General features: G+C 45.9%; 3 protein-coding genes across 5 annotated transcripts; 2 read left to right on the forward strand and 1 right to left on the reverse strand.

Moving 5' to 3' along the window:
• The first annotated feature begins 403 nt into the window (after positions 1-403).
• LOC107546204 (DDIT3 upstream open reading frame protein) lies at positions 404-4,052 on the forward strand. The gene is made up of 3 exons (XM_016224528.2): positions 404-486; positions 3,215-3,262; positions 4,013-4,052. The coding sequence occupies exons 1-2, from the start codon at positions 424-426 to the stop codon at positions 3,254-3,256; spliced, it is 105 nt and encodes a 34-aa protein (XP_016080014.2). The 5' UTR covers positions 404-423; the 3' UTR covers positions 3,257-3,262; positions 4,013-4,052.
• Positions 4,021-5,073, forward strand: DDIT3 (DNA damage inducible transcript 3). Its single transcript, XM_087814585.1, has 2 exons — positions 4,021-4,170; positions 4,256-5,073. The coding sequence occupies exons 1-2, from the start codon at positions 4,033-4,035 to the stop codon at positions 4,622-4,624; spliced, it is 507 nt and encodes a 168-aa protein (XP_087670711.1). The 5' UTR covers positions 4,021-4,032; the 3' UTR covers positions 4,625-5,073.
• On the reverse strand, positions 4,785-20,286 carry MARS1 (methionyl-tRNA synthetase 1). 3 transcript variants are annotated; one of them, XM_016224526.2, is made up of 21 exons: positions 20,178-20,286; positions 19,410-19,500; positions 19,194-19,272; positions 18,981-19,115; positions 18,358-18,433; positions 17,934-18,106; positions 17,656-17,762; positions 15,564-15,680; positions 15,232-15,435; positions 14,271-14,472; positions 12,970-13,044; positions 8,783-8,953; positions 8,458-8,553; positions 8,200-8,317; positions 7,596-7,809; positions 6,626-6,757; positions 6,416-6,520; positions 6,142-6,328; positions 5,452-5,523; positions 5,110-5,202; positions 4,785-5,004 (listed from the first exon to the last, which is right to left on the reverse strand). In XM_016224526.2, exons 1-21 carry the CDS (start codon positions 20,284-20,286, stop codon positions 4,858-4,860), a joined length of 2,703 nt encoding a protein of 900 aa, XP_016080012.2. In that variant the 3' UTR covers positions 4,785-4,857. The 3 variants fall into 3 exon arrangements, 2 of the variants coding, with proteins under 2 accessions (XP_016080012.2, XP_087670710.1); XM_087814584.1 differs by lacking the exon at positions 20,178-20,286 and having other exon boundaries at positions 18,981-19,084; positions 19,410-19,498; XR_015714055.1 differs by lacking the exon at positions 4,785-5,004 and having other exon boundaries at positions 5,126-5,202; positions 5,287-5,523.
• Positions 20,287-21,421: the final 1,135 nt, after the last annotated feature.

Genomic DNA, 21,421 nt, shown 5'->3' on the forward strand with positions numbered 1-21,421 from the left:
CCGCCCTCTCTCCTCTCCCACTACCCCCCCGCACCTCCCACCACCCTCGTAGTCCCCTGCGCGTGCGCGCGCAGACATTGGTTGCCAAACATTGCATCATCCCCGCCCCCCTTCCTTCCCCTCCCCCCTTCAGCTCTCCCCCTCCGCGCGCGCGCATGACTCACTCACCTCCTTCGTGGAGCCTCGTGACCCAAAGCCACTTCCGGGTCCAACTAGACGTCGACCCCAGAGAGCGATTGGGGGCGGTGCCGCGGAGCTTCTGAGTGGCGGATGTAAGGGGTGAGGCGGGGCCAAAACTGGCGTGCCGCTTTCTGATTGGTAGGCTTCTGGATCCGCCCCGAAAGCCTCCTTAGGTCCTGTTAAAAAGATCACTGCGTCTGGACACTGAGGTCAGAGACTTGAGTCGAAGACACAATACGTATCATGTTGAAGATGAGCGGGTGGCAGCGAAGGAGCCAAAATCTGAGCCGGAATCTGAGGAGAGAGGTGAGTACTGATCACCCATCTACCTTTTACTTTTCCATCTTTGCAACGTCGTCCCCTCAAAAGTCGGGGCATACCTTTTTTAGAATGTGGCACCACCCCCTCCATAATGAAGTTCGTGACGGTCCGGAGAGATGGAGAGAATCCTTTATTCGGGAGAAGTGAAACAGACCCTGCTTCCTTCGAATGTCACCCCACCCCTGCCCCGAGCGGAGGGGCCCCGCTGCTCTCGGGAGATTTATTCTGTTCTCCCCAGTTGCTGACCTCAGGCCTCCGCGTTAGGCCTGACTGATGGGAGGTGGAGCAGCAAGACACACCCCCTCGCAGCGAAGCCTGTTGGACCATAGCTTAGGCCGCTGCCTCGGCTTTGCCACGAGCGGCCCCACCCCCAATCCTGTATGGGAGGCAGCGTCTCAGTGCCAGTATGGCCACGTTGGTAGCTGGGGCTCCTGAACCCTACACAGGACAGCCATTCCGCACCCTAGCAGTGGACAGAACCTTCAGGAAACTGACAGTCTTTGGGAAGAGGGATGCCGGTGGACAGGGAGAGGTGTGTATTTTTTAACTTTCCCCCAGAGGTCCCTGGCCCTCCAGTACAAGAGAGCATCCTGGATCTCTAAAGTGTGGGAAGTCATTTGGGCTCTCTCCAGTGTATTGTCTTTCTCCTAAGGTTAGTCCCTGCCTCTTTCCCCCTGTCCTGTCTCCAACTAATATGTGTGTAACCATTGCGTCAGGCCAGTCCCCTGTTTGGCTCTACAGCCCTCTGGCCTGGGGCTCCACTGCTGATGAAAGCCATGTTCCAGGCACTGGAAGGCAAGGAGGGTTCCCCCGGGAGGACAGTCCTGCAGAGAAACACTCTGGGCGATATTGCATCTACAGTCCCCAGAGATAGGCAGCTGCTGCTCCGCCTTTGGGCTTCATCCTCCCTTCCCTATAAGAGAGATTGGGGAGAATTTATCCATTCATTCCTAACAAATACCTAACAAGCACCTACTATGTGCAGTTTGGGGCCCAGGATACATCCATGAATAAGAGAAAAAAAATCTGCCCTCCAGAGCTTCCAGTTCAGTGAGAAGAGGCATACAGTAAACAAGTGCCATATAGAAAACTAGTGAATGGAAGAGTAGAGAATGCTTGGGTGGGAGTTACAGTTTTACACTGGGTGATCAAGGATTCCCTCACTGAAATGGCCATTAAATGAAAGACTTAAAACTGGTAAGGCAGTAAGCCATGCAGGTATGTGGAGAGAAGAGCTTTCAGAAGGAACAGTAAGAACAGAGGTCCTAAGGTGGAGGCATGCATACTATCTTTAGGGAACAGAAAGCAAGTTGGCTGGACTAGAGTGAACAAGAGGGAGAGTGGTCAGTGAGAAATCCAGGGCAGAGAAGGAGCAGACTGTGTGGGGCCTTCTAAGCCATTTTAAGGGATGTTAGACTTTAATGTGCGTGAAATTGCAAGTCATTGGATGGTTTTGAACAGAGGAGTGACATGACCTGACAAGTTTTAAAAGGTCCACTTTGGCTGCTGTGTTGTGAATAGACTCAGGGAGGGGTGGCAGAAGAAACTGGGAGACCTTCTGCAGTCATCCAAGATAGAGAGTAACTTGATAGTAACAATGGAATTGGTGAGAAGTATTTAGTTTCTGGGTTTCTGAAGAATTAGTTAAGAAATTTTTCTGGCCCTAGCTGGTTTTCTTCAGTAGTTAGAGCATCAGTCCACAGATCAAAGGGTCTTGGGTTTGATTCTGGTCAAGGGCATGTACCTCAGTTGCAGGCTTGATCCCTGGCCCCAGTCAGAGTACGTGCAGTTGGGACATGTGCCAGGAGGCAACCAGTTGATGTGTCTCACGTTGATGTTTCTCTCTCTCCCTTTCACTCTCTGAAAAGCATGGAAAAAATACCCTTGGGTGAGGATTAAAAAATAAATAATAGAAACTTTGCTGGTGGTTTGAATTGGATTGTGGGGTGTAAGAGGAGAGAAATCAACAAAGATAACAAGGTTTTTGGCTTAAGCAACTAGATTTGCCATTTACCAAGATAGAGAAAACTAGGGGAAGATTAGCAGGAGTTTAATTTGGACATATTAAGTCTGAGATGCCTATTAAACATCCAAAAGAAGATGGCAAGTAAGCAGTTAGATAACACACTTGGAGGTCCATACTGGGAATGTATATTGGAGGATGTCAGTGTGGGAATTGAATTAGGAAAATGTCACTTGATTTTTTCCCTTCCCTGCAGTGCATTCCTTAACCTGACAGGTTTGAGGCCTGCCTTGAATTTAGAGAGAGCTGAGATGGCCAGGGCTTTCCTATTATGTAATCAGGACTACAAATGTCAGCAACTAAAAATAAATGAAATTAGGCTCTCTTCTGTCCTTGGAAATGGCTCAGGGACTGTTAACTATCCATACTCTATAAGAGAGGAAGAAAGGATCAGTAGGCCCTAGCCAGTTTGGTTCAATGGTTAGAGCGTCAGCCTGGGTCCTGGGTTCCAAGGACTCATACCTCTGTGGGAGTGTGCGTGCTGGAGGCAACCAATCAACGTCTCTGTCTCTCTTTCTCCCCTTTCCTTCCACTCTCTGAAAAGCAATGGGAAAAAATACCCTTGGGTGAGGATTAAAAAAAAAACACAATTTTTTTTGAAAAGAAAAAGGATCAGTAGGAGGCTGGAGATAGAAAAACCAGCCTCTCCGTCTTCCAAAAATGGCTAACATTTATCTTTGATCCCCACAGTGTTCCAGAAGGAAGTGTATCTTCATACATCACCACACCTGAAAGCAGGTAAACTTAACCAACCCTTTCCCAAAACCAACTCTCAAGAGATGCTGTTTAGGCTTCCTTTTTTGGGACCCTAAGAAGTTATGAAAACACCTAAAGAAGATATGAGGGGAGGGTTTGCATTTGAGCAGACTTTTGCTGTCAGACCACCTCCATCCACCTGGCCTGCCCCTAACAAGGCGACCAAGTTACTATTCTTAGAGCATGTCTTAATTGAAAGCTGGTTCTGAATAAGCAGTCAGCCCCAACAAAGATAATTGGTTTGTCTTACCACACCTCAATCCCCATCAAGGTTAGACTAACTCATAGAACTCCCCACATAGGGTAAGGAGCACAAATGGTGTGGTAACTGCCCCTGGAAACTGCCAATGGAGTTCCTCAGGGCAGGTTACTTTTACTAGGATCCCATAAGAATGTATATCCAGGCATTTACTGCTTCAAGTGCTGGGCAAAAGCAAGGAGGGAATAATATAGAGCAGGGGTTGGTAAATTTTAAAGGGCCAGATAGTAAATATCTTAGATATCTTGGGCCACACCATTTGTCACTATCATTCACCTCTGCTGTTGTAGCATAAAAGCAGTCCTAAAAAATATGTAAATCAATAGATGTGGCCATATTCCAATAAAACTTTACTGCAAAAACAGGCAGCAAGTCAGTTTGCCAAACTGATTTAGACTGTTTGACTGCTTTGTGGTGCTTGTTTTACCCCCCATCTCCCCCCACCACACTATCCCAAGTATGTCCTTTTCCAGAGCCTGATCGAGCTGCAGCGATGGCAGCTGAGTCTTTGCCTTTCTCCTTCGGGACACTGTCCAACTGGGAACTGGAAGCCTGGTATGAGGACCTGCAGGAGGTGTTGTCCTCAGATGAAAATGGGGGTGCCTATATCTCAGCCCCTGGAAATGAGGAGGTGAGAATGCTACACATAAAGCTAGGGGGGATGCTGATCTTTCCTTCTCAACTAGTAACATCTGCCTTTGCTCATTCCCTTGAAGGAAGAATCAAAAACCTTCACCACTCTTGACCCTGCCTCTCTGGCTTGGCTGACTGAGGAACCAGGGCCAGCAGAGGTCACAAGCACCTCCCAGAGCCCTCGCTCTCCAGATTCCAGTCAGAGCTCCCTGGCTCAGGGCGAAGAAGAGGAAAACCAAGGAATACCCAGGAAACGGAAATGGAGTGGTCAGTCCTTAGCCCGGGCTGGAAAGCAACGCGTGAAGGATAAAGAACAAGAGAATGAAAGGAAAGTGGCACAGCTCGCTGAAGAGAATGAACGGCTCAAGCAGGAAATCGAGCGTCTGACCAGAGAAGTGGAGGTCACTCGCCGAGCTCTAATTGACCGAATGGTCAATCTGCACCAAGCATGAACACTTGGGACCATCACTTCCCTCTCGGGCCAGTACCATCTTTTCCCAGAAGTGGCTACTAACCACTTTCTTACCAGTGTCAATGATGTGACCGTCAACCCCATACTTAAAGTATGGGGGAAAGCTTGGGGTAGACAACAAGAAAGGGTCTCAGCATGTATATAGAGATTGCATATTTATTTATTTCTGTCCATATCCATTAAAGTGACTCTCTATGAGCCGAGTTCTCACTTTCACTTTTTCTTCTTGCCTTTAGGGGTTTCAAGAGGTTTCCCTTCAGCTAGAGCCAACTGCTTCTTCAGATCCAAGAGTTTAGCCACCTCTGCAGCAACCTGCTTCTTGTCTGCCTTTTGTGCTTTCAGTTCTCGGACAATGTTGCCCTAAGAGAATGGGGAGGAGGTGGGGGAATAACAACAGTGAGGCCAGAAAGGACCTATGTAGGATTCAAGTTTTCTAGTCTCCTACACAGGGCTCAAGCTTCATACCTGTTTTGTCACTTCATCCATCAGCATTTGAATCTGTTGTGGTCCAGCTGTTGCCACAGTCTCTACAACTGCTGGCTTGGGGGACACTTTTGCCTGGAGAACAACAACAGAGTTATCACCTGCTACATAAATATCCAGACCTCAAGTTTTATATAACATCTTGGGGAAAGTAATTACCTTTAATGCGAAGGACTCTTCTAGCTAAGACAGGAAAGAAAAACTTTAAGTGAGGAAGTAGCAGGGCCAAAAGATGGAAAAAGTGATGAGTGAGGACTACTTGGGGACACTAAGGAGATGGCACTGTGGCTGTTGCTGGGTGAGAGCACAGTTTAGCTTTCTCACCTGGCCCCCACTGAAGCGCTGCCTCAAACTTTCCATCTGTTCATTTTCCAATTTTTGGAACAAGGGACTGACCTATAAAAAAAAAATTTGAGTCATTCACTGATTAGGTATAAACTCTACCAGCCTATACAGAGGGCCTCTCCAACCCCAGGCACTGACATTCAGGGATTCAAAATGCTTTAGAAGAAATGTGAGTGTATCACTAAGCAAATGCCTGCTGATTCCAGTAAAGAATCCAGAAAAAGCCCTGGCAGTCATTATGAAAACCCAAAGTATTAATAGGGTCCAAGACTAAACTAATGATGCTAGATTGATGCAAAAGTTTAGAGGTGAACTTACTACCCTGTATTGTCACAGCTGACTGCCTCTCAGCATTATGGAGACCAGGTGACCATGGTGTTACTTCAAACATCTACTGTATAACAGTTTCATGTACCAGGTACTGGGTTCTGGCATGAAGGACGATGAGAAAATATGGGCTACAGATAATACTGGGCTTGTGAGCCAATACCAAGGACTATATCAGAAAAAAGCCTAAGTGCAGAGTGGGGAGGAGTACAGAAGGGTTTCAGAGAATAGCTGTGAGGGTCCCATGCCCAAAGTAAGTTCTCTTGTGATCCTCCCCAAAGGCTGCATGGCAAGTGTAGGAATTTTGAGAGAGACTGGCTTTTCCAATCCTCAGAGACCTACTGTGCCAATCTGGTGTCCTGTTGGTAAGGTACACAGGAAGTCTGTGGGCAGGATACTGCAGGCTGGAGATGGGAGCTGCAGCTGGGCCGCAATGGTAGAGCTAACCGTGGGCATGTAAGGCTGGAGCATGATGGACAGCAAAGCAGCTATATTCACTGCCAAGCCTGTCACAGTCCCTGCCCGCTGCCTAGGTAAAAAGAGATATTAGTCAGGACCTCTAAGAGGACACAGACTGCCAGACACTTTATCTCTGTAGCCAACCCTACCACCTTACCTGTCAGCCTCGCTGCCTTTAATCCGCTTCCAGGGTTCATTCACCTGAATGTATTGGTTGCCATGACGAGAGATGGTGAGGATACTGCGTAAGGCGTCCCGGATACTGGGAAGGGGGAGGCAGGCAAAGGTGTAAGGTCCTAGAGGGACCAGTATGGGCCTCTCAACACGCCAGCAGACCACTGAGATGAGAAGGGTGTAGGTTACTTACCGAACCTTCTCTAGCAGCTGGTGATAGTGCTGGAGCTCCAGGGTGACATGGGCTAGCAGGCGCTGATCATCAGAGGTAAGCACCATCTCTGGCACATAACCCCCAAAAAACTTAGACACAAACATCCCAGCTCTTGATAGGAGTAGGGAAGGGAGAGGGGAGAGAAAAGGAGTCATTTCCCCGTCTCCTTATAAAAATTTGACCCAATTTTTATAACTCTACATTCTTTCAGAACTGGTACTTCCTGGATCCCTCAAGTTGGAAGGCAAAGCTTAACAAAGTAATTCCTTATTCTCTCCCCTAAGAATATGACTGCACATAACAGACATTTCAAATACATTATCCCTTGTTTAAAGAAACCTGACAAAGTAACTGTTCGCTTTATTTTTTTTAAAAATCACTCAGAATAATCAAGCTGAAATATATGTAAATTGCTATCAAATACTCTAGTAGGGACAATGTTAAGTGTGGTTAATGACCAAACCTGAAAGGGTAGGTAACCATGGAGGATATTTCTTTAGATCGCAGAATAGCTAACGCAGGGACCAGAAATGAAATGTGAGCTAAAGTGACAAAAACTCCAAAGAGTACAGCAGAAGTCTCCTACCCCTATACTAAAATAAACCCTTTCTTCAGTCAAACTTTTCAATTGTCTGCAAGTGAACTTTTTTTGTGAGAATACGTTTCCAATTTTATAAAGAACATTAATAAGAAAACAATTTGCAAAACTTTGTGACCAATTTTGCTAAATCATATCTCTACAACCAACTTCCCCTAAGCATACATAGCCTACTATGTTCTAGGAGCAAGTCCCAATTGACAGAAATCTAATTTCCACGTTGTCCTCCCCATCCATCCCAGCCTCCTGCCCATTCACTAGGCATCTCTGCATTCCCATCTCTCCCACTTCATGGAGCAGAATTAGCACAACCCCAGCTCATCTGCTGACTGATCCCTCACCAAGTCCCACCTATTGATGAAGTTGCCCAGGTTGTTAAGCAGCTCAGAATTATTCTTCAGTAGCATATCTGTCCAGGAGAAGGCACTGTCCTGGCCCTCAGGCCGAATGTATAGCAGATAGAAGCGCCAGATGTCAGCAGGGATCCCTGTGTCTTGGGCCATGTCTCCAAACACTCCCACACCCCGGCTCTTAGAAAATTTCCCATCCTCATAATTCAAATACTCTGGACAGAGAAAGAGAATGAATGAGAACCATCTGCTCAAATCACATCATTCCCTCTCTGATCGACTAACTCTCCTTTCTTCTCCTTTGAACGCAACTATGGGAGTCCAGCAACACTTCCCCTTGAGTAGCTAGCCTGCAGAGAACTTGGGAGATCCTGTCCCCCAACTCTGGCCTTTCCCAGCTTTGCTTCTACCCATTACAAAGTTTTAGCTTTGGACTCTTGCTTTCTTCAGGTTCTTGTTTCCTTCTGAGTTGAGTTCTCATGTTCAAATTATTTCCTATCTCATCTCAACTCCTAAATCAAGACCTAGCACCTTTCCAAAATCTTCCAAGTATTGCTTCAGATTGCATTCCCTAGGAATATTCCTAGTCCAGTCTTCTAGTGTACCTGTAGCAATGAGATGGCTGACCAAGGTGTAGTTGTCCTCAGCTCCTAGGGCTGAACAAGGAAAGACTAAGCCGTGGAAGGGAACATTGTCTTTGGCCATGAACTGATAGAGGCTCACCTACAGAATATAGTGGGAAGACAGAGCTCCTGAGACCTTCTTCAAAGATTTAAGAAACAGCAAATACCCAACCCTAACCCCCTCCACACACACACATGCAGGCATCCTCCCCAAAGACAGGCTAACCAAGAACTGCTTACTTGCTCTGGGTTCTTCCACCACCTCTCCCATTGGTCTGTGTAGTTGGCTGTGATGGACAGGTATCCAAAAGTGGCATCAAACCAAACATAGAATACCTGGAGGGTCAAGGAAAGAGAGACATGATAAGATAAAAAAACATTGGGAATACACTTAAAACCTATATAATTTTATTGACCTATGTAACCCCAATAAATTCAATTTAGAAAAAAATGGGGAAAACCACACCAACCCAAAGTCTCAGACTGAAACAAGACATAGTCAACAGTGTATTCTACTAGCCCAGGGTCTCAATCCCAAGATGTAAGTAAAGTATGGGATTCTTACTTTGTCCTCAAAACCTTCTAAGGGTACAGGGGTTCCCCATTTGAGGTCTCGGGTTATGCAGCGTGGCTTGAGGCCGTCCCGAAGCCAAGAACGAATGATGAACCGGGCATTAGGTGTCCAGTCACTGCCAGGCAATGTCTTCCCCAACCACTCTTCGAGTCGGTCTTCCAGCTGAGAAGGCAGAGACAGAGGGCTCATTTAGAAAAGCCTCATACACGGTTTTGCATAAGGATAAATATGTACAACCTTTCTGAAGTAGTCTGGCAATATAATATGTTAAAATTAAAAGACTAAGATGCCCAGCCGGGCGTGGCTCAGCAGCGGAGCGTCAACCTAGGATCCAGGCGATCGGGTTCGATTCCTGCTCAGGGCACATGCCCAGCTTGCGGGCTCGATCCCGAGTCAGGGGTGTGCAGGAGGCAGCTGATCAATGACTCTCTCATCATTGATGTTTCTCTCTCTCTCTCTCCCTCTCCTCTCCTCTCTCTGAAATCAATAAAGATATATTTAAAAAAAAAAAAAAAAGACTCGAAGATGGTGGAGGATTGAGTAGAAGCTGCACTGACATTCTCCCAGGATCAAATTGGAATTACAACTAAAATATAGAAAAAACATCCTGAGTAACCAACTGCAACTGAAGACGAGTTGGAGAGCACCCTTATAACCAATGATGAAAAGTGGGGACCGCAGAGTGACTGGTAGGAAGTGGTAGGAAGTGCTGGCTAGGCTCCCACAGGCAGCAGCTGAAGGTCCAGAAGGATATCTCAGCTGTGGGGGTTTCCCACTGAGAATTCTGGGATCTAAACCCCAAGCTGGGCTTCCTAGCCCAGAGCACCAGAACTGAGAAAGGTGCCCATACAACATCTGGCTGTGAAAAGCAGCAAGGTTTCTGTCTGCCTTGGGAGGATGGCTGGAAATGCAGGCACCCTCTTAAAGGGCCAACACACATTTTCATGTGCAGCCACTCACCTCTGGCTCCCGAGGAAGGAGGGCAGAGTAGACTAGAGCTGTGTGAGGAGAATCTAGGATTGAGGGCTCTATAGACAGAGCCCAGAGGACACCCCTCTGGCTTCCTGTGCTGCTTCATTCCCCCATACTGCAGAGGACATCTTTCTCAGGCAGACATTTAACTTCCAAGCAGCTTTTACCGGAGTGGGGAAACAGCTGCCCCACCCTGTGAAGTTTCTACAGCCTGAGGCTCACTACGAGACTGAGCAACAGCCTCTGGGTACTTTGAGTCTGTGCCTGATTTGCTTCTGGACCCAGAGCTTGGAAAAGCAGACCTTGGTGGGCCTCTTGGTCCTGTCCAAACACACCCAGCCCCAGCAGAGGGAACCACAAGCTGTGGAGGGCGCAAAACTTCAAACAGGGTACTCACGGCCAGTCACAAACAGGGTCTGACACTGGCCTGCACCAGAGACCATCCAAAAGACTGGGAGTCCTAGCAGATCTACCTAATACATAGAAACAAATCGAAACAGGCAGCCAAAAAAACAAGGCCCAAATGGAAGAACAAAAGAATTCTCCAGAAGAAGAGCTAAATAAAATGGAGATAAGCAATCTATCAGATATAGAGTTCATAATACTGATCATAAGGATGCTCAACAGCATGAGACAAGAAATGGAAACTATGAAGGAAATTAAGAATGACATAGTAGAAATAAAAAGGATTGAAAGGAATGAACAGCAGATTAGGGGAAGCTGAGGATCAGATCAGCAAATTAGAAGACAGGGTAGAAAAACTTAATCAGAGAACCAAAAAGAAAAAACTATTAAAAAAACAGGAGGACAGTTTATGGGAGCTGTGGGACCACATGAATGTAACAATATTTGCATCATAGGAATGCCAGAAGATGTAGAAAGTAAGCAAGGGTTAGAGAACCTGTTTCAAAAATAATGGCAGAAAATTTCCCTAACCTGGTGAAGGAAAAAGTCACACAAGTTCAGGAGGCACAGAGAGTTCCAAGCAAGAAGAACCCAAAGAGGCCCATGCCCAGACACATCATAATTAAAATGTCAAAAATTCAAGACAGAGAATCTTAAAGGCAGCAAGAGAAAAGCAATCTGCTACCTACAAAGGAGGTCCCTTAAGGTTATCAGCTGATTTCTCATCAGAAACTCTATAGGCCAGAAGGGAATGGCATAAAGTATTCAAGGTAATGCAAAACAAGGATCTGAATCCAAGAATACTCTATCCAGCAAGGCTATCATTCAAAATATGGTGAAATAAAGAGCTTCCCAGACAATAAAAGGCTAAAGGAGTTTATCACCACCAAACCAGCATTGCAAGAAATGTTGAAGAGACTGCTGTAATAAGAAGCTGAAATGGAAGGAAGGGAGGAAGGGAGGAAGGGAAGAAGGGAGGAAGGGAGGAGGGGAGGAGGGGAGGAGGGAAGGAAGGGGAGGAAGGGGAGGAAGGGGAGGAAGGGAGGAAGGGAGGAAGGGAGGAAGGGAGGAAGGAAGGAAGAAAGGAAGAAAGGAAGAAAGGGAGAGAAATACAGGCATAAAGAAATAAAATGGCAATAGATAAGTACCTATCAATAATAACCTTAAATATAAATGGATTAAACACTCTAATCAAAGGACATAGTAGCTGAATGGATAAGAAAACAAGACCCAAATATATGCTGTCTACAAGAGACCCACCTCAGAATAAAAGACTCACACAGGCTGGGAAAAACCCCCAAAAAGCTTCTGGAGGACTTTAAAGGACAGATCAACAGCAATACAGTCATAGTAGGGGATTTTACACCCCACTGACTTTACTAGATAGATCTTCCAGATAAAAAATCAACAAGGAAACAGTGACTCTAAATGACACACTAGATCAGATGGATTTAATTAACATTTACAGAACATTTCACCCCAAAGCTGCAGAATATGCATTCTCCTCAAGTGCCCATGGGACATTCTCAAAGAAAGACCACATGTTAGGACACAAAACAAGCCTCCACAAGTTCAAGATTGAAATCATATCAAACATCTCCTCAGACATTTATACCATGGAATACTATGCAGTTGTAAAAAAGAAGGATCCCTTACCCTATGAGACAGCATGGGAGGACCTGGAGAGTAGTATGCTAAGCGAAAAAATCCAGTCAGAGAACGACAAGTATCACATGACCTTACTTATATGGAATCTAATGAACAAAATAAACTGATGAACAAAACAGATCCAGAGGCATAGAAGCATGGAACAAACTGAAGAATCTCAGAGGGAAGGCAGAGGTAGGTGGGTGGGTGGAGAGAGATTACCCTAAGAACTTCTATGCATATACACATAACCCATGCACACAGACAACAGTGTGGTGAAGGCCTGGGGGGAGGGGATCAATGAGGGGAAAAGGGGACATTTGTAACACTTTCAACAATAAAGATAAATTTAAAAATAAATAGAGTGAGGCACAGCTTGTGTGGCTCAGTAGTTGAGCGTCGACCCATGAACCAGGAGGTCAAAGTTAAATTCCCAGTCAGGGCACATGCCCAGGTTGCAGGCTCGATCCCAGTAGGGAGCGTGCAGGAAGCAACCAATCAATGATTCTCTCTCATCATTGATGTTTCTCTGTCTCCCTTTCCCTTCCTCTCTGAACTCAATAAAAATATATAAAAAATAAATTAAAATAAAAATGGAGTCAGGGCCTACATTCTTAGAAACTATTAATGTCATAAAAGATAAAGAATGACTGGGGAACTGTTTCAGATGAAAGGAAACTAAAGAGGTATAAAAACTAAATGCAATACGTGATCCTGAGCTACCTTCTGTACAAGAAAAATGCTATAAAAGATATTATTGGGCTAATTGACAAAACTGGAATATGGATGGTAGATCAGACAACTATATCAATGTAAAATTCCTTGAACGGTTAACTGTACTGTTATTATACAGGAATATGTCTTTTAGAAAACATACACTGAGATATTAAAGGGTAAGGATGACATATATATACAGTTCATTCACATGCATATGATATTTCTGAACAGACACAAAGGAAAATGAGCAGTAGTAAATACCTCTAATAAGCAGGCCTGGGCCTTTCACTTTGTGCCCATTTGTTACATATTTTTATAATGTATAATTTTAAAATGGAAATTAAAACCATTTGAGAGTAACTTGATAAAGATTTGTGGCTGAGGCAGAGAGGGCAGAAGAGGCCCTGCAGATCAAGTTGAGGAAAAGGCCCACTTACCTTGGGCAAGTCCAGAAACAGGTGCCGTGAAGATTTCACCACAGGGCATGATCGACAGACTTTACACTGAGGCTTCTGTGAAGGAAAATTCAAGAGAAGGGGTGACCCAAGATGGGATAGTCAGGATCAGGACTGAAGGTCATGGGGACCTGTCCAGGAAAGGGGAGAGGCACAGAGGGATGAGCTCCCAAGTGTGCCATCTAGCTTAGCTTCATGCTCACACCCAGCCAACTCATCAACTACTTGGGCCCTCTGTGAACTTGGAGACTCAGATCTACATAGCATAACATTTGTTATTCAGAGTTTCATGTCTCTGTCCTGTCACTTCAGAGAATAGGAAAAAGTCATTCAACTCCCACAATGGCTTACTAGGTCCTGGTAATCTGACCTCGTCTCAATCCACCCTCCCTCTCATTCACAGTGCAACAGCTACACTGGTCTTTTCAATTCTGCCATTTAAGCCTTTGCATTTCCTCACCCTTCTACACTCAGCCCCTCTCTCATCACCTGGCTTGCTCCTTCTCATTTTTCAGTTAAACCCTCAGTTCAGATGTTACCTCCTTTGAGATGCCTTCCCTAATCATCTACCTTAAATTTTCCCCCAGAAGTCACTATCACATCTTCCCAGCAGTTTATTTTATAATTATATTCTTGTCTTTAGTCTCCTCCCACACTAAATAAGTCTGACTTGTTCACTGCTACATCCTCAGCACCATGAACTATGACTGCCCTATTATAAGAATGCAAAAAAAGTTGTTGAATGAATGAATAAAATAACAAATGAGTAAACATGGAGCAGAAGAGGAGACAGTATTTATAGAAGAGAGAGAAAAACTAAAGTGCAGATCAGGTAGTCTGAAACAGGAGCAAAAGTAGGGAAATATAAATTCAATTTCCTAGCACAAAGCTAAGTACGAAGGAAATGTTCATTTAGTAGTTAGCTAATGAACTGAATGATGAGTTGCTGAGATGGAGTAGAAAGAACAACTGGTCAAATGTCTTGAATGCTAAAACAAAATTCCTGAATGGGACAAGATTGGGAGTCTCTTAATAGAGATTGTTGCCCTGGCGAGGTAACTCAGTTGGTTAGAGCATCATCCCGATACCCCAAGGTTGCAGGTTCAATCCCTAGTCAGAGCACATACAAGAATCAACTGATGAATGCATAAATAAGTGGAAAAACAAATCGATTTTTCTCTCTCTCCCCCCCTTCCCTTCTCTCTCTAAAATCAGTAAATTAAAAAAAAAAAAACAGAATAGAGATTGTCTCTTTCTGGGATCCCATGAGACCTTCCACTCACCTTGAGCTCAATGGCATTGATAAGCTTGCCACATTTGTCACACTGGTCACCCCGGGCCTCCTCATAGCCACAGAAGGGACACACGCCCTCCACAAAGCGGTCAGCCAGGAAGCGGGCACAACGCTCACACCGCAGTTGCTCCACAGCATCTTGCAGCACAAAACCTCGGTTCCACAACCGCTGGAAGATATCCTGGGTGATTCTGGTGAGGTGAGCAAGGGATAGGGGAGGGTCAGGTCAGAGAAGTCAGAGGAAGTGGTGCACCCCTCCCTCCTGCTACTCCCCTAGGACTCAAACTCATTTAGTCCAAATGCCAAAGAAACCAGGCAGAAGGCCCCTCAAGGGAAAGGCCATCTAGTCATCTTTAGGGAGTTTGGATGACGTCAGGCTCCTTAAACATATTCCCCAACTCCTCATACAATCTCTTCCCGCCACACTTTAGAATTTCTTTGTCAAACACAGACTTTGTTTTGTATTCTTCATTAACAAAAATCTCCAAAGAGACAGTGCTATATCCCAAAAATTAAAATTAAATCAGTCCAACTATTAAGCCACACAACACTATCAGCTGACAGCCTGTCTACTATGTAGAGGTTTTATAAGGATGAATACCAGGCAAAAGAAGAAAGAGAATATTTGCAATAAACACCATAGGAGTGGGAGGGAATGTCCTCAGACTTGGTGGCAGCCAGGGAAGAGAAGGGAGGTGGTAGGGGAAAGGCATACGTCCCATGAGCCTACATCCTGTCTCTTCCTTCCCTCAGCTGCTTTTTCAGCCCCTGGTCAGGCTCCTGTCAAATCCCCTTAATAATGCTTGGAATACATTTCAGGGCAATATTCATATCCTAAGTTTAGGGGGAATGCCTACACAACCATCCTGGCTCCTCTGTCTGCAAGATATTCTCACGGCCCCCAGCCCCAGCCTTCCTCCTCCATTTCTGCCTGATTAGAGGAAACCTACTTGGTCTGCTGTTGAGTGGTGGTACGACCAAAAATATCAAATGAGATATTAAACCAGCGGTAAACGTCAGCATGGATGACATGGTACTTGTCACAGATCTCCTGGGGGGTGAGTCCCTCTTCCATAGCCTTGGTCTCTGTCGCTGTACCATACTCATCTGTTCCACACAGATAGAGGGTGTTCCATTGGCGAAGGCGGGAGTACCTGGAAAAGAATATGGTCATCATGGGGTGAGGGCGTCTCAGCCCCTCCCCATGTCCCCAGGATGCCTCCAGGCTCCACCCTTGAGACCCACTGCTCCCTCAGGTCTCTCCCCCAGTAGTTGGCTCCACCTGGCAAAGACATCAGCACTGAGCACGCAACCAATGATGTTTCCAAGGTGGGGGACGTTGTTGACATAAGGAAGGGCACTGGTGATGAGCACATTCCTTTCCCCAGCCACAGGCAACCTGGTAAGAAGGGAGGAAGAGAACAGTCCATGGAGGAGACACGAGAGTCAAGAGAGACCAGAAGTGCACCAGATACCCAGGCACAGATCTAGTCTCCTGTCATAGGGTCATGTATATCTGAAGTCTTTCCTCATATGAGCCCACAGGACCATAAACTCCCCCAAAATCCTCTATAGTAGTGAGTATTGCGCCCTGCCAATAGCAAGCAAGCCTCATGCACTGCTCCTACAGAGCCGCATTCCAACATTGACCTCTGGCCCACTTTATTCTTGTGACTGCTTCTTTAATTTTCTATCAAGTTCCATAGAGAAGGAAATGAAAAAATTAGTCTCTCAAGGAATGAGTGCACACCATTTAGGTAGGATACAGACATTCCAGGGGAGAAGGAACAGCATGTGAAGAGACACCAAACTGAGAGTACGGTATGATGTCGGCCTGCGTTCCTCTCAAAACTCGTCTTGACCCATCTGCCCCTTGACTGTCTAGCCTCCAGCAATTTAGCAATTCCTTAAAAAGAGCGAAACTCTCTTGCTTCTCAGGCCATCATGCACATGGTGCTTCCTCTACCTGAGACACCTTCCCTAGCCTTAGCCCCGCCTGGCTAACTCCTACTCATCTTGCAAGTCTCAGTTCAAATGTCAATTTTTTAGAGAGGCCTGTAAGTTAATCTCTTGTGATATTTATTCTCATGACATCCTGTTCTTTCCTTCATAGGACTTATTAAAACTTATAATTATAAATTTGGGTGCGTTTTTAAAACACCTATCTACTTTTCTAGACTCAAAGTTCCATGAAGGCAGGGGTCTTGTATGTTTTGTTCCCTTCTGTAGACCCAGCACATAGGGCCTAGCAAGGAATGGATCTTTATCAAATGACAAGTTTGGAACTACAAATATTTCATTTTGACGGAAAAAGCTGTATGTGTGTGGATATTGTGTCTTAGTGTAGCAGGAGAGTGACAAAATATGAAGCCTCAGGCAGGGGCCAGATCTTAAAAAGCCTTGCGAACTACACAAAAGAACCACCTGTAGAATTAAGAAAAGGAAGGTGAGCCCGGCCAGGCCTGGCTCAGTGGTTGAGCATCGACCTAGGATCCAGGAGATCGTGGTTAGATTCCCAGTCAGGGCACATGCCCAGGTTGCTAGACTGGGGCCTGCAGGAGGCAGCTGATCAGAGACTCTCTCATCATTGATGTTTCTATCTCTCTCTCTCTCCCTCTCCCTTCCTCTCTCTGAAATCAATAAAGATATATTTAAAAAAAAAAAAAAAAAAAGAGGGTAAGATAATACATGAGATAATAGTTTTAAGCGGTCATTCTGGTGGCAGTGTGAAGTACAGGGTGGCAGGGAAAGAGAAGGTAAGAGATGGTGAGAACTGATCTAAGGGAGTAGCTGTGAAAAGAGGGGGAAGGCCTATTTAGGAGTTAGAATCAATGACTTGGTAATGGAATAAATGATACAGGAGGAGGGGATGAGGAAAGAGTGTAGACGATATCAAGATTTCTGGCTTGGAATTTTTAGGTGGAAGATGCAGGTCATTTGCTAAAGTGAATAAAGGAGAGAGAGAAGCTGACAGGGAAGCTAACTGGTTTGCTTTCGGACATGCTGAGTTTACAATGTCTGTGGAGGTAGATGATTCCAGGATATAGTCTGACAAATATGTTGAGCTCAGAGTAGAGATCTGGGCTGGAAAAAAAGGTTTAGGTGGTATCTGTAGGTAAAGAATAATTGAAACATGGGTGGCAGATGGGACTGGAATGTCCAAATCATAAGTCAAGAGAGAATAAAACTTAAAAAAAAAAGAGAGTGTCAACAATAAAAAATAAAAAAAGAGAGAAAGAGAGAGGGATCTGAGAATAAAAAGGAGGGGATGGAAAATTAAAAAAGTCAGCAGCAAGGGGACCTGGCAGGCAGGTTTGATTTTATCAACAACTTCCACTTAAGAAACCAAGCCCCACTCATCTGTGCCTACTCACACTGGGTTCTGCTTTGGCCGAAGGGGAGGCAGGCTTCCCAGGCCCTTCTCCCAAGCAGTTACAGCCATGGCGATCTCATCCTCAGATAGGGTGGCCAGCTCCTCCTCCTATGAAGAGTGGATAGAATCCCTTACCAGGTGAGGAGGGCCCACAGAGTAAAGAAACTCTCTCCAAAAATAGTAAAAGGCAGTGGCTATGCTCAAAGTTCCTCTCCAAGCCACCCTCCCACCCCTTTAGGCACTGAAGCTCTGTGGGAACCTCTCTGTTCTGTTCCAAACCTCAGGCTCATTGCTGACAGCCCTCCCTTCAAGGAAGTTGGGCTGGGGCTGCTTTTGGAGGTAGGGCCGGAGGGCCAGAATACCCTGCTGCTTCAACACAGTCTCTGCAGCTCTCTGGCATGGCTCCTGAGAACTCAGTGTCTGGAACCAGCTGTGCAGGGCACCCAGCTCTTCTGTGGACATGGGAGAAAAGAGGGAATCAGCAAGACCAGGAATGGCCGGCATGAGTGGACCTCCTTCCCTTCTTCATGAAGTTCCTCCAGTTGCCTTCCCCAGTTCCCTTTACTATCTTTCTGCTATAGCTGCCAAGTCAAGCTATACCTCATAGTGGATACCAATATACAATATATTGCCCATTCTGTAACCCCTAACACCACACTTCTGTTGTTGGGGCTGGGAGTAAAGTGATATGCTCAGTGCTCACCAGGAAGGTAGGCTGGATCTTGGAGTAATGGATACAGTGCTCCCCACAAAACAACATCAGCTACGGATTCTGTCTCCTTTGTTGGGGAAGGAAAAAGGTACACAGGTGTTTCTTCCCAATAGTAATAAAAATATCTAACATTTCCTAAGCACTTACTACATGTGGAGCACTATATTCAGCATTTAAAATTATCTCACTTAATCCTCACAACAACCCAATGAAGTGGGTACTAATATTACCCATTTCAAAGATGAAAAAAATAGCCCGGCCGGGCGTGGCTCAGTGGTTAAGCATCAACCTAGGATCTAGGAGATCGCAGTTCAATTCCTGGTCAGGGCACATGCCCAGGTTGAAGGCTCGATCCCCAGTTGGGGGCATGCAGGAGGCAGCTGATCAATGACGACTCTCTCATCATTAATGTTTCAACTCTCTCTCCCCCTCTCCCTTCTCTCTGGAATCAATAAAGATACATTAAAAAAAGAAAAGAAAAAGAAAATTAGAGAATTTAATTTACACTGCTAGAAAGTGGCAGTGTTGGGGTTTGAACACTTGGAATACTGTCTTCCTTCTTAATTCTTATACCACACAGCCTTCCCCAATTCCCACCTCAAGGTCTAACTTACGCCAGCCAGGAAAGGACAGCTCCGACGACTCAAGCTGTGATCAATGTGAGCCAGGGCTCTCCGGACGGGGCCAAGAACATCTTCCCCCTTCTTGCCTTGGACCACTAAATAGTACAGGGCAGTAGATAAAGCTGGCTAAAATGTGGGGGACATACGTCAGGATGGTCATGCAGAGCAAGGGCCTGCCTGCCATCCCCCATGTCTCAGTCTCACCTGCAGTTCTGTTGCTTCCCATTCCAGCCACTGGTTGGTGAGGTCATCTTGCTCCCAGCCAGATAACAGAAAGAAGTATCTGCCAGAGAGAGCAACAGAAGGTAGAATTGAGGGGGCCCATTTGTCTAGCCCATTCTCACCCCACAGTGAAACAGTGGTTGTGTATAAGCCCTGGTTTGATTTAACCACCTCCCTGCATCAAGTACCAATACTGACCGGCAGATTGCATTAGTGGAGAAGAGGTAGTTGCCACTATCCAGCTGCAAGACAGGGGCCTTCGGCCGGGTCAGGAATGGGACCACACACTCTGATGCAGGAGAGAAAAACAGGTGAAAAACAGGAAAAAGAAAAGAAATATCTTGTCAACTTAGCAGGACAACTTCCCACTGTTTAGGGAAAAAGGGAAGAAGATGGGCAGCCTCAACCCAGTGGTTCCAAGATAGGACCACTGAAAGGGGGCGGGTCCAGAATGAGCTGGGGAGGCCAGCAGGTGTTCAGCTGCGACTGCCAGCTGGAAACAACGATGGGGATTGCAGAGAGGAGGTGGTGGTATTGGGACGGTGCTGGAACAATTAAAAGTAACTGAGAATGACCTGAGATAACAGTAGAAGAACAAAATTAACACAACTGGGAAGACTGGCAACACAACTCTTTAAGAGCCACCCAAACAGTTGGCTGGCAATTAGAACAGGTAAACCAAAAGAAGTACTTATGTGTGAGTGTGTGTCTATTTTAGGAGACAGCAGGGTTTCCCAGGAACAAAACTGCGAGTGACTCTGGTGTGTGTCGGGAGGGGCGGGAGGGGATTGATAAAAAATGTGACTGGGAAGGAAGAGGGGATGAGGTGACCGAGGATAATGGGGCAGATTGACAGGAGTGAGCGGTAGGGGCTGGGTTTGACGTAGGAAACTGCGGCCTGGGAGTCACGCGTGTTTCGACCCCGCCCCTCTCATCCACCGCCCACCCAGCACCAGCGCAACTTACCTTCGGGGCCTACGGTGCTGATGAGCAGCTCCGCTCTGCCCTGGGCCCTCCCAGCCGCGGCCAGCACGGGCAGCGTCCCGGGGGCGCCCTCGCTCACGAACAGTCTCATTCCGCCGTGGATCCCACGCTGATGCAACCGGAACCGGCCTTCCGCCCGTGCGCCGAGAGACCAGCCCGAGGCACGCCGGGAAATGGAGTTCTAAACTAGGCCATTCCCCGCGCGCCGCTCCGGGGAAGTAGACTATTTCTCCCATCATGCAACGCTAGGAAACAGGAAAAGAGCATCATAGAGATGAAGAGACCGCCATTGCGGTGCTAAGAGAGGCACTTTATTGGTGGAGGAGTTTAGGCGGAGGGTCCGGCGCGCTCTAATGCAGCGGAAGGCCGGTGACAGAAACCTAGGTCTACAGTTGTCTTGCAGCGATCTCTTGACCAGCTGCTCACAGTGGCCTACTTTCCAAGTTCATAAGAATTGAAGTTGAGAGTTAGGATAAACTGACTTTAGTGATACAATGGGAATTAGTGTAGATATCCAATTAATAATAATATAAAATAATTGAGCTATTAAATAATGATTTAATATCAGTCTGCAGCTCAGATAAAGCTAGTCAATCTCATTAAAGGGGGAGGGAGCGTGTGTAGGGAAAAGGTCAGACTGAGGGGAAATAAGAAGGCTAAGAGTTTGGCAATAAGTATATATTATACAAGGAAGCACATAGGAGTAATTGAGAAAGGAATCCTTATTCATCTTTATATCCCTTTAAGGAAATTAATAATAGTACTTATGAGCTAGGCACTGTTCTGAGCACTTCACATATATTAATATAGTTCTCAAAAATTCTATAGAGGTTCTGGGCCTTTTGAAGCTAGGTCAAAAGAAGCTTGGCAGCTTCTGCCCATGCTTCTTAGAACACTCTGGTAGCCTGAGCTGCCATGCAAGAAGTCTTACTACCCTGAGACTGTCATGCTGGGGAGGCCTCATGTTGACATTCTGGCTGACAGCTCCAGCTGATCCCAACATTCCAGTCATCCCCATCATGGTCTCAGAAATATGAGTGAAGCTTTTCAGATCGACATATCTGCCTGCTGAATACCACATGGGACAGAAAAATCACCCAGCTGAGCCCTATCCCAATTTTTGACCCATAAAATTGTGAGCTATATTAAAATGGTTGCTAATTAACAAAATACAACAAACCAACAAACCGTGAGATAGGTTCTCTCATTCTCATTTTACAGATGAG

This window comes from Miniopterus natalensis, chromosome 2, assembly GCF_054644295.1.
Source record: "Miniopterus natalensis isolate mMinNat1 chromosome 2, mMinNat1.hap1, whole genome shotgun sequence".
In the NCBI taxonomy this organism is placed as follows: domain Eukaryota; kingdom Metazoa; phylum Chordata; class Mammalia; order Chiroptera; family Miniopteridae; genus Miniopterus; species Miniopterus natalensis.